This window comes from Loa loa (assembly GCF_000183805.2).
Source record: "Loa loa unplaced genomic scaffold supercont3.77, whole genome shotgun sequence".
NCBI classification, from domain to species: Eukaryota; Metazoa; Nematoda; class Chromadorea; order Rhabditida; family Onchocercidae; genus Loa; species Loa loa.
The window spans coordinates 186,426-200,289 of record NW_018108257.1 but is presented as its reverse complement, the minus strand read 5'-3'; the positions used below and the strand labels follow the sequence as shown (position 1 = coordinate 200,289).

The 13,864-nt window shown below is 34.8% G+C and overlaps 4 protein-coding genes across 4 annotated transcripts; 2 read left to right on the top strand and 2 right to left on the bottom strand.

Moving 5' to 3' along the window:
• Nucleotides 1-39: 39 nt before the first annotated feature.
• Nucleotides 40-3,972, top strand: LOAG_01377 (hypothetical protein; the record flags this gene model as incomplete). The annotated part of the gene is made up of 12 exons (XM_020445723.1): nucleotides 40-157; nucleotides 284-386; nucleotides 674-768; nucleotides 911-1,057; nucleotides 1,318-1,415; nucleotides 1,939-2,032; nucleotides 2,124-2,217; nucleotides 2,392-2,481; nucleotides 2,553-2,646; nucleotides 3,085-3,219; nucleotides 3,517-3,580; nucleotides 3,665-3,972. The coding sequence occupies 12 exons, from the start codon at nucleotides 40-42 to the stop codon at nucleotides 3,760-3,762; spliced, it is 1,230 nt and encodes a 409-aa protein (XP_020303848.1). The 3' UTR covers nucleotides 3,763-3,972.
• A 245-nt stretch (nucleotides 3,973-4,217) lies between these two features.
• Nucleotides 4,218-5,064, bottom strand: LOAG_01376 (hypothetical protein; the record flags this gene model as incomplete). Its single annotated transcript, XM_003136915.1, has 3 exons — nucleotides 4,218-4,377; nucleotides 4,663-4,837; nucleotides 4,914-5,064. The coding sequence occupies 3 exons, from the start codon at nucleotides 5,062-5,064 to the stop codon at nucleotides 4,218-4,220; spliced, it is 486 nt and encodes a 161-aa protein (XP_003136963.1).
• A 381-nt stretch (nucleotides 5,065-5,445) lies between these two features.
• Nucleotides 5,446-6,157, bottom strand: LOAG_01375 (hypothetical protein; the record flags this gene model as incomplete). The annotated part of the gene is made up of 2 exons (XM_003136914.1): nucleotides 5,446-5,698; nucleotides 6,075-6,157. The coding sequence occupies 2 exons, from the start codon at nucleotides 6,155-6,157 to the stop codon at nucleotides 5,446-5,448; spliced, it is 336 nt and encodes a 111-aa protein (XP_003136962.1).
• Nucleotides 6,158-6,877: 720 nt separating this feature from the next.
• Nucleotides 6,878-13,712, top strand: LOAG_01374 (hypothetical protein; the record flags this gene model as incomplete). The annotated part of the gene is made up of 17 exons (XM_003136913.2): nucleotides 6,878-6,937; nucleotides 7,014-7,101; nucleotides 7,271-7,450; nucleotides 7,517-7,642; nucleotides 7,887-8,056; nucleotides 8,134-8,248; nucleotides 8,392-8,447; nucleotides 8,559-8,681; nucleotides 8,914-9,030; nucleotides 9,515-9,769; nucleotides 10,021-10,182; nucleotides 11,443-11,613; nucleotides 11,859-12,074; nucleotides 12,186-12,341; nucleotides 12,593-12,777; nucleotides 12,979-13,132; nucleotides 13,409-13,712. 17 exons carry the CDS (start codon nucleotides 6,878-6,880, stop codon nucleotides 13,619-13,621), a joined length of 2,547 nt encoding a protein of 848 aa, XP_003136961.1. The 3' UTR covers nucleotides 13,622-13,712.
• Between the last annotated feature and the right edge of the window lie 152 nt (nucleotides 13,713-13,864).

Here is a 13,864-nt window from a genome sequence, read left to right as displayed (position 1 = left end):
CCAAGTATTTGGTCGTAGAAATCCGAACCACACAGTACAATGAAGAGCGGTTCGGGCAGTGTGAGCGTTGAACGTGTGCAATCGTCGATGACGGTCCTAAGTGAGGAAGCGTCGAACAGAGAGGAACGCTTCGTGACCCTTAAGAAGATCGCGAAAGGTTCGCTTACCCTCTCAATATTTATGCATAACATATCATCACTTATTTGAAACCATCACATGTTGTTTGAAATGAGTTCTATTCGAATTCCCGATAGTTTTCATTGACTGATAACTTAAGTTGCAGTTCATGGACGTGCAATCATCGGTGTATCTTACATACAAGATCCTTATTCACAGGAAGATTACTTAATAACATGCGCCCATGATTCTCTCAAAGTATGGCACGTGTAAGTTCTTTTTTATTTTTTTTAATTACAGATGACAATGTTTTAAAGTTTTCAGATTTTCAGTCCTTATATTTTTTGAGAAATAATATACTTTGAGAATTTTCAAGTCATAGTTTTTAAAGTCAAAATGTTCTCGCGCTCATAATTTGCACTATAGCTAACGTTGAAAATATTGTCTGCATAAGTCTTTAAATAATGAATGTGAACTTTACATGTTGCTTCTGAGTTATTTCTTATCTTATTAGGGATTACAGGGATTTGAAAATAGTGAAAAGCTCATAGTTTAGGGATAAAAATGATCCAGGAACATTAACGGAGAAACAAGAAATCAAAGGATGGAGGAGCGGCGCGCAGGATTTCGATGCTACATCCGATGGGGCAAGTACGACTTTTTTCTTACATTTTGAAGATAGAATTGGGTTTTATTTCTTTTGCAAATCATTTTCGTGTTTAGTCAAATTTCCTTTCGAATTTTAGGGTCCTTTACTGCTCAGGACAATTGTTTTTATCAGTATTTGCTTTAGTGATAGCAGTTGTTGGTATCGATTCTTTGATGTATGTGTTTAATTTATCTTTGTCTGACTTCACATATAACGCTGATATTTTCAACATGGGATTCATGGAGCAGTGGTACGTTAGAATATCACCCTGCCGAACTCATTATCTTACAGGTTAAATATGTCGAAATTTCTGAAATTTCAGGATTTTGCCAATTGTTTTCCTTTTTTGTTGAATGTATGTAATAGTGAACATGCAATATCTTATTTATGATTAGCATAAAAGTAAAGGAGGCAGGAATGCTAATTAATGGCTTAAGATTAAAAGCCACTGGAATATTAGGAAGGATGTCTTCTAGATTTATTGAAGTCCTTCATTGTTTCTGAACGCGCATATCTTGTTCAGAGTATTTCTAAAATGTTCCATATTTTAGTAAGTTTTTCTGGATTTTTGTCGCGGTTGTCTTTGAAAGGTACTACTGATGATAATCTCAGTTTTCCCGGAGCACGACAGGTCTCTTCGTTATCATATGTGGGTGTTTTCATTTTTTTCTCTGAAAATATTAAATTGATGCAAAGAAACAGTAAATTCTTCAAGTTAATCGCAAGTCATAAAATTTTATTTAATGCAAGTTTAAACTTTATTAGTCAAAGTGATAATCATATTAGTTAATCATTTGCAAGGAAGAAATAAGTCTATTACCTTATGTAGCATATTTTTTGGGATTGGATAAACGTGTTTTGGGATTTGTTAAACTCTTGGAAAGCATTTTTTACGTCCTGCTGATTGTGAGAGCCCTTTTCATTCAAAAAATTGTCGAGATGCTCAAAGAAAACACTGGTCTTTTAATTATCGATCATCTCATGCGACATCCACGCACCAAACTTTTGATGCTTCTTAATTTGCCATATTTATTCAAAAATTTATCCAATACAGAGCAGCAAATATTTTAGCTTTCATGGCTTCGTATAAGCAGTAACCCGTCTTGTTCATGTTTTAAGTCTTGATTCATTTGAATGCTGGATTCCAACTAATATTTCCATTTAAATTTCAGAGTCCAGACAACAAAATGATTGCCGTAGCTAACAATGAAGGGATTGTCACAATTCTCAATGTACCAAAACTTGAAATTCGATTTTTCTTTGAAGGTTTGCTACTGGAATATGCATTTCTGCGATTTTTTCTGTGTAAAAAAAAATTCATCCATCATCGGAGATTATCGTTAACTAATATTTCCAGCACATGCAATCAGAGTGAGAGCAACATGTTTTTCCCCGTCATCGGATAACTTGTTGACTGGCTCGGATGACAAGATTGTCAAACTTTATGTAATGTAAGTTTTTGACGAAACTTACTTGCATTTTCAATAAATTTTTGGGAATTTCTTTTTTAGTTTTTCCTTTTTTTATTTCACTCTTTCTTGAAATTTCACTTGGCCTCATGTGGAGAACAAGAAAAAATTAACATATTTCACCTTTTACCGATTTCAATAAAAATCTCTTTTCAGCCGCACAGAGAAAGCACAATTGGTTAAAAGTTTTTGTGGTCATAAAAGTTGTATTACAGCAATAAGTTATAATCCTCGAGATCCACAAATGTATGGTTTTGTGTAACTTTTATTTTCATAGTTCATTTGTTGTATTTATGCCAATATTTGATTAGTTACAGGTTTGCAAGTTCATCGAACGATGGCTCTGTAATTCTATGGAGTACTACAGAAGACTGTGCACTTCACATTTTTCAAGGAGCTCATGAGGGAGTGGTTAGTTCCTGAACATTCATTTGCCCAGCACAATATGAATTCTATTATGAATCATAATTAAACGAATTTCAAAAGACCGCCTCCTCTTCTCCTCGAAATACTGATTCTGCTTCTAAAATTATCATCTAAAAGGTATTTGGAATAGCGTTACCGTAGTTCGGTCTTATCCAAACGTTTCGGCAAATTGCAACTTGGTTCCAGTTTTTGAGTTTTCAAATGATTTATTTGAGAAAAAAAAAAGTATTTCCAAAGCTTTTTTTCGTGATGCTCTGATCAAATTGCAACATTTTTTCAGTTAACGAAGGAAGGCGGTCCTTGCAGTTCATTATTTCGAATATTTCCGTGACCTGATTATTCCGTTCAGAAATTGTCTTCATTTGATATCTAAAATAATCATTTGAAAAAGTCAGAAAGTCAGCAATTATGACACAATTTCAGGTGAAAGGTCTTTCGTTTTCGGTAGACGGAGTGTGTATAGCAAGCGTTGGTGAAGATCGTGCAGTTTGTATACACCGTTTGGGTAATCGGAAATCTGTAGTAGAACTCGCTGAAAGCAACTGGTCAACCAATCAGGTGACAAGTTTTTATTGTCATAAGCTTCAGTTGAAATTAATAGTTATAACACATAGTCACTAAGAAAATTTCCGGTGGTTTGGTCACAAACTTTATCTGAAGGTTCAAATCCATTGTTCAATATAATAGTTATCTTAACGATGAAACATTTACTGTAGTTTAGGAGAGCTTATTAGGCCAATTTATATGTCTCGTTTCCTGCCCATTTTTCTTCGTTGTTGCTTCCACCAAATTTTTCTTTTACTTTGCCGGCTTGTTGCTATGCATAATTCTTGATAGAAATTTTGATTTTTTTAGAAACTTGATAGCCAACAAATAGATTACAGTGCAACGATTGCAAACAAGAATTCCATACTGATAAGTACGTTCTTTCCAGAAAAATTGGTGCTTTTTTTCATTTCTTTTTCTGCTAAATGTACTATTGTATGAACTAGAATTTTTTTAGCTTCCGAAAACAGGAAAAATGGTGAGGAAGAAGATGAGCTCCTAATGAGAGCGAAGAGAGATCTGGAAGGGATAAGTGATGAAGCATCGCCTGAGTGAGGAAACACCTGGATATATATAAAGTTGGAACTTATCGTTGTTGTTTGAAGTATTTCCTTTAGATCAATAATTAGCTTCTTGATTACAAGAGGATTGCACAGTTCTGCACTCTCTGCATTATCTTTCATTACCGCGTCAAGTATTTCAGTTAAAAAATTGATTCAAGTATTTTGCCATCGATTGCAGATTTTAAATTTTTTCAAGTGGAAGGTAGAATCCTAAGGGATATTTAGACTGATTAGAAGTTTCGAAAATCGTTGACTTGACTTAAAAATGTTATTATTCTACAACTTGGAAGAATTAGATTTGAAAATATTAAGGAAGAATTAAGGAGGGCCAATGTTGACATCTATTTGCCATATTTTTCCTTTATCAAGCTAGAATAAGAAATCATCAAATTGCTACAATCACAAAGTAGGAAAATCTCAAACATATTAAACGCCGCTAGGGAATGCTTAATGAATTGCTTCAGCCGGCACTTGCTGTTGCTGCATTTCAGTTTCTATTTGATGTTGATCTCGTTCATTTCGAGAGAGATACCTGGTGTTTCTTAAGAAATGCTTTTTAGCTCCACAGTTAAGACATGTTCTTATCATTTGTTTCTTCTTGTTGAGTCTGAAAGTTCAGAAAATATCTTGTTAAGGACAACAAAGCTTCTTTTACTGTTAAGAATTTATAAACATTTTTCTTTTTCGAAATTCTTCACAAGAAAAAATCATAGTCCGTTTTGTTCGTGGTTCATTCGATTTCCTAAATCTCGAAAGATGTATATACATTTTCTATATTTAAAAGTAAAATCCACATTTAGATCTCTCATTATAAAATACTCGTTGGATTATAAATTTTTGTTCGAAAAAGTGGAAAACTCAAATTGACGCTAACTTAAAGTTTAATGATTACCTTACGGTAATCGACTGGGTGCCATCAAAGCGAGCAACAAAAATATTCTTGCAGTGCTTACAGATTGTACGACCAAAATCTTTTTCCAATCGTATCATTTCAACCAAACACAATTCTTTCATTTCACGAAGGTAAAGTTTGCTTAGCGTTTCCAGCCCATTATTACCAGATGATTCTGAAGCAGGAGTGTTTTCGTACATTCAGAAATTCCTTAGAGCTCAAATTTGGAAACCAGCATACGGGAAACTCACGTGAACACAATAAACTTGCTGCCCTGTAAAGATAATTACATCGGTAGTGGAACTCATTTGGTTTAGGTAACCGTGTCTTTCCATCTGTCACGAAGCAATCGACTTTTTCCTTGATTTGTTCCTGAACGAATTCGAATTTATCCAAACCCATAAATTGAAATTTGCAACGACGCGTATAATTTCTGTATTTCCGTTTGATAACAGCTGAAGTATTTTCTATAAAATTTGATTATACGAATTCTAATAAATGTCTGATTTGTTATTGGCACAGGTACTGTCGAAACTGTGCTTTTTCATTGTAGGATTTAGAGTTTTGAAATAAGAACCGGTTCTGCAATTTGCGCTACCACAACGAATTTAATGGGATCGTCTTTTGAGTATTTATTTAGTAGTTCAGGAACAATAGTTAGAAGCATGTAATCAAGCGCAAAAATGCTGGGACGATAAGATTTTGGATGATTTATAAATTTATAAATAGTACTGGAAATTAAAAAACAAAAAGACGAGAGAACAAAGAAATGATGGAAGGTCGTTATGACTTTTCCATTCGTTTTTCAATCTTCTTTAACAAAACTTCTATTTGAGCGTTGAGGTTTGGTTGTCCTCGTCTGTTCCTTTTTGACAATGCCTTATTCATCCTTCGTTTAATTGAGGTATATTCTTCCAAAACTTTTTGCCCCTTTTCTCTTTCCAATCGACGTTTTTCTTTTTCAGCTTTCCGTTCCGTTGCAATTTTTTGATAGATGAGTTGCGCACGTTGGTCAGCATGCAAACGTCTCTTTTTTCTAAAGCATAATATATACAAGAATGTTCCCGATACAAGCTATCCTAACTCTCAGTATCCAATGATGCTGTAAACTGTTTATCCACTTGCATTATAAACCTCATTCGTCTAACAAAGTTTATAATGCAAGTCGATAAACAGTTCACAGTTTGTAAAGTAAAAAGCATAAATATTTGAGAAAGATATAAACGATATTTACAACTTGCTCTACTAGACTAAAATCTTCATTTCCTTCTCTGTCAGTTACGATTTGATGGATTAAAATATAAAGACCCATATCAATCAGTAGTATTACTGTCATAGAATTAAAATCTTTAGAATTAAAAAGTGTCCGAAGCAAGGTTTCATTTCAAGGAATACGAGGAAAAAGCCGAGACCTTTGAAGAGAGTTCGACTGATATTGATCCATTCCTGACGAAATCTCAGATAGCGGTCCAGCTTTCACGCTGCTACTTGTCATCGCAGCTGAAAATAGGAATTGGAATCCTGCTGAATCATCTGAACTATGCATGTAAAACGTTGAGAAAGACGAGGTAGCTATCACTTCGAAGGAATGAGATGTTAAAAGAGAAGGATGAACCACAGAGGTGTAGTCTAGGTGGGATCACGCAAGAGAAGACTAATATACAGCAGCAAGCATCTCACCCACCTCGTTCACATCTTCTGTTTGGCCGAATGGTTCTACGAGACTAGTCCATTTTTTATGGGCGGGAGAAAGCAGTCAGTGAGGAGTGGAGATGATTTCCAAAGTTCCTGGCAGAATTATTGGCGATATTCGTTTTTGACTGAGGCAGTGCACTGCGACAGTCAAACTTATAAAGGACTTGCATTATTTGACGGTCTGGATTCCATGTCACCCTATGTAAATCGTTGCGCATCTTTACCGGAATAATTAATACCGATTTCCATCATATTTATTCCTTCTATTACGACATCTCCACTTTTCACTTTCAGTCACTACTACTTAGTGCACAGCATATTTATGTGCGAATACTAAATCATAGGAATACATTATTTCATCTTCCATAGTCTGCCTTGTTCTCTTCATGAATGATTATCACTCATAGCTCTCTCACTGTCATTCACGTCATTTTAAAAACTTGAGGGAAGTTACTTTCTTGAAAAGTGTTTCAAGCATCGTACTGCTTTTACAGCATCATACTACACATCGTACTATTCAATGGTACTGCCGCCGAAACCGTTTTTGAGGAAACGCAGCGGTATTTCGGGGCGGTTAATGGTATGTTCTTGTACTACTGAATTAATTCCAGGTTAAATTCTTACCACTCACATTAAACTACTGGCCTGCATTGCAGGAAAAAATACATTATCCAACAAACATAAACGCTGCAAAACAGCAGTCAACTTCATCAGATGTTTCAAGCGACAATCAGACCCCTGCAGGTAAGCTCCAAAATTTTGGGAGCTTAAAATAACAGGTCTTCGTTGATAAATTGATGTATTTCGAAAGTTCAAAAATGCTGCTTAGACATTGCTATCGGAGAGTTGCAGAGTGCACGGTTGTCTTTGATAAGTAAATTTCAGACTTACTAAACTTTTTGTACTTTTTCAGTTGATAATGAAGCTCAGGATTCAAATCGCCCGTATACAGCTGGCACGGCTGACAGTGGTTGTCCAGAAGACGCTTGTTCGGTAGTGCTTAGTCCAAACAGTAACAGAAAAGATGACAATGTTGAATCAGTGGTCATAGACGTTACAGATTGCACTAACAGCAATTCAGCAGCTTCATCCGGTTTATCATTTTTACTTTTTGATAACATCACTATTAATATTTTGGTTTTTCAACTTATTGTTTTAGAAGTTCGGAGCAATCGCGGTGCACCATCAATAATTAATGATTTGAGTGGTTTTTCAACGAACGAAACTAACACTGCCTTTGCAGCATCAAGAAATTTTGATAATGACGACCGTGTCATGCAAAAAGGTATTAAATTTTTCAACTATTGCTCCAGTGCTGTCATTATAAAGTTGTGTCAACTTGTACAGTATGTATTACTATATATTCATATGTACATATATGTATATATATGTACATGTATATGTATATATATATAATATACATATGTATATATATATATATATATATATACATATATACATATATATTGTAGTAATAATGCATATATACCATCATCTACATCCATCTAATGAAAGTAACTTGATTTTAGTGTCCACCAATGTATCGGTAGGAAACTCGATTGCGGGGAATGTTGAGTCTCAAATACTGAACATGATTTCACCAAGGACATCGGAGAATTCTCAGGACACTGATGACACAAGATCGCGCCATTGGCGACAAGTTATCAGGGAGTTTGCATCAGAAACTAAGCAGAAAGCGGTAATTAAATTGAGCTGCTGCTAATTCAATACCTCTGCCGACTCATAATTCAATTAAAATATCTTCCTTTTTACTAGGAGCTTCTTTCTCTTGAATCAGTTTCTGCAAATGGAGGATCTTCAGCTGCAAGTTCAAATAGATCGGAACAAATTCCAGAGGGAATTCCACATTTCATGAATTGGTGCAGGAGAGGTAAACTTTACTACGCTTGGTTTGCCTTTTTTGTATGTAGGTATAACTTCGAAAAGGTTCAAATCTGAAAATTTGAATATAGTCATTAGCTGGCATCTTCATTTTCCCTCTTAATTATGTTTTAATAACAAACATCATTTTAGAAGGACGTCAGAAGTCACATACCGCGCGAGAAATATTACCGTCCGTTTTTAGTAAAGTCAGATTTATTTATTGATATAGTTTTTTCTTGGTTTATAATTTTTGTCAAGTTATTTGTTATTAGTTTTTGAAACACGAAACATTAAAGATCACTATGAAATATTTGCAGAAAACTGGAGGCGGTATTTATGCTCATGTAAAGAAAGTTGGAAATAACGCAGAAAAAATGGATACTGTATTATTAGAGACATCTTTGGAAAACCTGACTTCGGGACATATCACGGAGGGAAAGGTAGCATTATTTTATTATAAAACCACTCTTTTTGATAGGCAATACTACTTTATAAAGAAGCATAGAAAATTTTTATCTGCCACTTTTTAGACAAAATCCTGTTAGTATGTCGATGACAGTGGTATGCAAATAAAGATTCTTTATGCTGCTGATATTTATTCGTTGAAATATTTTGCAGCCATAGATCTTGAAATAGTTAAATTGCTAAATTGTTGGATTCAATCAATTACAGAAAATGCAGCAGACAGTCGAAAGTAGCGCAACTGAACGGAATCTCGCAAAGCAGTTGAGGGATCTCATCGCTCATGTAGACCTCGCAAGAGAGTATCGTCATCACGAATATGAAAGAGTATGCACTTACTTTTAAAGTAAAATTAACAAATCTGCGAACAATCCAATAAAGTCTGTCTGAGGAAGAGGTATTTTTTTAGTGTGGATCACTGCGAAATTTTTTAGGTCTCGCTATTTCTCTTCCTAGGTCTATTTTGCTAAATTTGCTAACAGTTTTAAGCAATGTATATGTTAATTTTCTCTACAAGTAATAAGTATTCATTACTCGTTTCAGCATGGACATGAATTCATCTGAAAAGTCCGTTTCATTGTTAATGTTTTCTTATCATGATGGTGTTGCTGTATTGCTGTGGTTTGATTGTAGTACTACATGCTTAATTCATGGAATTTGGATTCTGGAAGAATCTAGCATGAATTTGAATGTCGTCATATGTTTCTCATGTTTGCATGAAGTGTGTTCTGTGCCAAAATATTTGTTCCCTATAGTAAAATTAATTTTTATAATGTGTTGCTGATGAAAAGATAATGCATTTAAATTTCAGCTGGAAGAAATTTTCGATCAGGCATTACAAGAAAAAGAATATTTCCGTCAACAAGTGAATGAATTAAAAAAACGTGTTGTGCAGTTGGAAGAAGATAAACAAGCACGACAAGAAAATCTTGCTGTAAGAGAAGAAGCGGAGAAAATACGCAGTGCTGATATTGAACGTTTGAGACGAGAAAATGCTATTCTGAATCGACAGCGAAAGCAGAAGGATGGTAGTAATACTGCTTTAGTAAATCTGCTTAAAGAACAGGTCAGTACCGATTTGTATCTTGTTGTTCTTTTACGCTTAGATTCCTGATTTACGATTTATTTGAAAGATAAGAGGTACTAAACTAACCTGTGATTGGTTAAAGCTTATTTTAACCTGCCATTGATTAAAGTTTGTGTTTTATCTTTTTGTAAGAATAAAAGCGCTTTAAAAGCATGTATCCAAACTTGACATTATTCAAGCTACTGTGGACTATTTTCTGAATGAAATGAAAAGCTTAAAACATTTTTCAGATAAGCGATCTTCGTATATTGGTACGGGATTTTGATCGGCAACGTAATGAGTTGAGGATGCAAATCAGAAAAAGCAATACAGTTTTAAAAGAAAAGAATGAGATTATTGAACAATTGAAGAGTGAAAAAACACACTTGGAAAAACGAATTGCAATCATTGCGGTTAATTTTTGTTATATCACATAGGGTTTTGATCTCTTCTTTCCACTGAAAATATCTTCTTAGAAGTGTTAAAAATTAAATATTTCCCAATGTGTTAAATACAAAAATTAAATCAGTTTTGGACCACTAATCCTAAACTACTTAATATGTTTTGAGATAGTCAACTCTTAAAAAGCCCTTATTATGTTTTGGGATAGTGAACTCTTAAAAAGCACTTTCTATTTTCTTTTTTTTCTTTTTTTGAAAAACGCTTTTACAATCAGAATTTTTCACGTCGAAAATTTATCAAGATATTGAAGTGGTGATGGTCGATTAGCGGAAGATCAGAACAGATGAAGTAAAACCCATTTGTTCAACTTCTGAAGTACTGCTTGCTTGAACTATGATCAGATATTGTAGAGAATTGAAGCTCTTTCTGTTAACAGAATTTGGCATTTTCTTCACATGTTATTGGTGCACCTGATCGACTTTTCAGATGTAGTTATTTTGTCAGATTGACGACTATTACCTTACTTAACGATTAACACCTTTTTACTTTTATATTATGCAAGTTCGTTTGTGGGAGGTTGGAGCTTTTTTGCAATAACTGAGGTCGTCGTTATCCTATACAGTCCTCTTTGTGTCGTAGATCTCAGTTTAAATAAGAAACAGTTATATGTTGCACAAAATAAGAAAGCGCACGAAATTTTAAAACAGTGAACTATCGGTCAGCTTATGCGATATCCATATCCACGCCACAAAGCTTCAGCGTGCCTTAGATACCGAACAGCTGTAGATTGGTTAACATCTGTTTTGGTAGCTTCTGTTCTAGTTGTAGGAAGGCGGATTGTCAACTTCCAATTATCGGTCATTACACTCTCCATTTTCAAGGCTTTTATTTCTCAATTTATGACTAGTTTTGAACTCACAGAGGAAGCAGCCGAGTTTGTTTTTATCTAACATCATTTGTGTAGTCTGTAATAAATGAAATAAGCGGTAAGTAATAAGTCATTATAAAGAATAACGTAAAACAAGGATTCAGCATTAGAATGGCGTCAGTTTAGCCAGATTAATTTAGGAATGTATTCATTATTGAACAGCAGAATTTAGTATTTAGAAATCATTGCTTTTCCAATTTAAAAAAGGAGCTTCCAACGAATTGCTTACACGAAATGTTCAGAGAAACCCAGAGTTCATTGATATTGGAAATAACGGAAGGATTCATCACTTTTCCTTCGAACACGTCCTACAACAAGGTCTTATTTTAAAAATGTCTTTCAGAAAAACAAGGCAGCCTTTCGAGGTCGTTTAGCTGAAAATTCTATTTCTGCCCAGGCGATTGCCCGAGCTTCAAAGAATGCAACTGTTACGACATCTACAAAGGACTTGACCCCTCAGAATAACGAATTTTGCATAACGAATGCAAGAGATAGTGGAAGGCATACCAGTCAGGTATCAGCAACAAGAAATTTTGTGCTTTTTGCTCTGTTCAGTTTTTTACTTGTTGCAGCGGGTATGAAAAACAACTTCGTAGTGCTTAGTTATCGGAATGAGAAGTAATTTATTGCACAGTTTGAACTTAATCAGTCTTCATGTGGTAACTGATATCAATATTGGAATCCGGAAGCTGTAATATTTGAATGTCACACGTTGAAAGTTAAGAATTATCCAATAAGAGTAAATTTGATGGATTTCAGATCAATAACGTCTCAAGTAGGATGCAAAATACTGTAAATATTGTCGAAAATACGGACACATTAAGCGATAATGAAGATGTCGTAGTTGTTGAAGAAGGAGTGACACCGGCACGTTTGGGAAAAAATGTTCGGTGGAACGAACCTCTTGAAACAATGGCTTCTATTTCTCCGCCGCTTTGTGCACACTCTCCTCTAAATCTTCCAAATTCTGATATGGTTTACTATTTATTTTTTAATTTTTTGAATGAATAATAAACATATTACTTTTGACTACTATTGTCTTATTCTTAAGATAAAGTGCCAAAAAAATAACTTTTCCTTCTACAGCAGCTAATTCTAACTGAAAATAATATGGTTGGAAGAGCATCGTTGTATCGCAGTGAAAAAGATTTTACCGTCTACACTTTAACTCACTGTGGTTGTCACTTTTATGAATATAGCAACACAGACACTCGTTGGATACATTCAAGCAAACTTTATCAGGTTATTTCAAGATGACTTCTATGTGACTTTGTGTTCTGCGCATTCGTGATTTTACAGTGATGGCATTTTGTTACGTGTCACCTTCTCGCTCTAAAATAAGAAATCAGTTGTAACAGCAATTTTTATGTATTTAAATTTACAACAATGGTGAAAACACTTCAGATGGGTAGAAAGTTGACTTCAGTTGTTAGATGACCTCCTGCTTAAGAGTTCTTTTTTTCGTATTAATTTTAGTTCTTTCTGCCTTGTAGGTAAATTATTATGGACAAGCAGGTGCAACCACTGTTGAGATATGTGGGGGGAAATTGCTTGTTCGACATTTTTTAACTGGTCAGTTGGAAATTTATCGCGGAGATGGTGAAACTACTGTAGTGACACCTGATGGGCGTCGCATAGAGGTTGTTAGAGATAAATCAGGATCCGTGCGCGTCGAAATGTATGCTTTTTAGATTTTTTTATTAAGACAATCTTTCCAAACGCAATTTTTTTTCGAAAATACGAGAAAATGTTTTTTATCTATTGCGACAGCAGAAATCTGGCGGAAAAAAGCAGAAAGTTCAGTCCTGGTTTTTTTTTTTTGAGTTTTATCATAGCTTTTTGCTTCAAGTATATCCTTTCCTTAAAATTAGCATCTTAGCTATGGATTGGATGGGAGAGTTCGGATCAGAGGACGTGGCGAAGCAGAAATAGAACATCGAGCAACGCAAACTTCATGCCATCGCATGGATGGTTCTTACGCTAGTTATATTGCTAGTGATGATTCGATGGAGTGGCGTTCACCGGATTATACAGTAAGACTGTCGAATTTTTGTGCCGTAGTTTGTGGTCTTTGTCTCCTTGATGTATATTTTGAACTCATGAATAAACTGACTTTAGACTAGTGGTTGTTGGTTTGGCGAATGCCTTCATTGTAGTGTCGATCTCATTGGCATTTTTTCTCCCGTTGCTTGGCTACTTTACGCGTTTTAATCTTATGTGTACCATTAAGATTTAAAATAAAGCTCGTCATTTGGTTAATTTCACTAGCAATTGCTGATATAAATCTCATAATTATAGGAAATTTGTAGGTGCATCGGTTTAAAAATGGTGATACAAAGGTGCGTCTAAATTTAATTGATACAAGTATCACGATGCTTGTCATGGATGTTGGCACAGTGAAACATTTATCAAATCCGTTCCATAGACGACTTTCGAAATATTGTGTTGAATGGGGCACTGTTGCTAGAAAAAGGTCCAGAGTTATTGCTGCCGCCCAGTCTGGTGTACTTAACCAGTTGTGAATGAGTTAACTTCTTGTTTTATAATGTGACTTTCTATTTCCAAGAAACCCAGTCTTGAGCTGATTTTTCTTTTTTATACGTACAGAGAAACTTGACAACGCAGTTACGGTTCTTTCGTTGCTAGCTTTGTCATTGTATAAGTTGAATGAAATTCTCGCCTCTTGCAACTTTAGAGTTCTCGTAAGATTACTCATTTTCATTCCTTAAGCATCATGAACACAAGACGGTGCTTTTATCATAAAG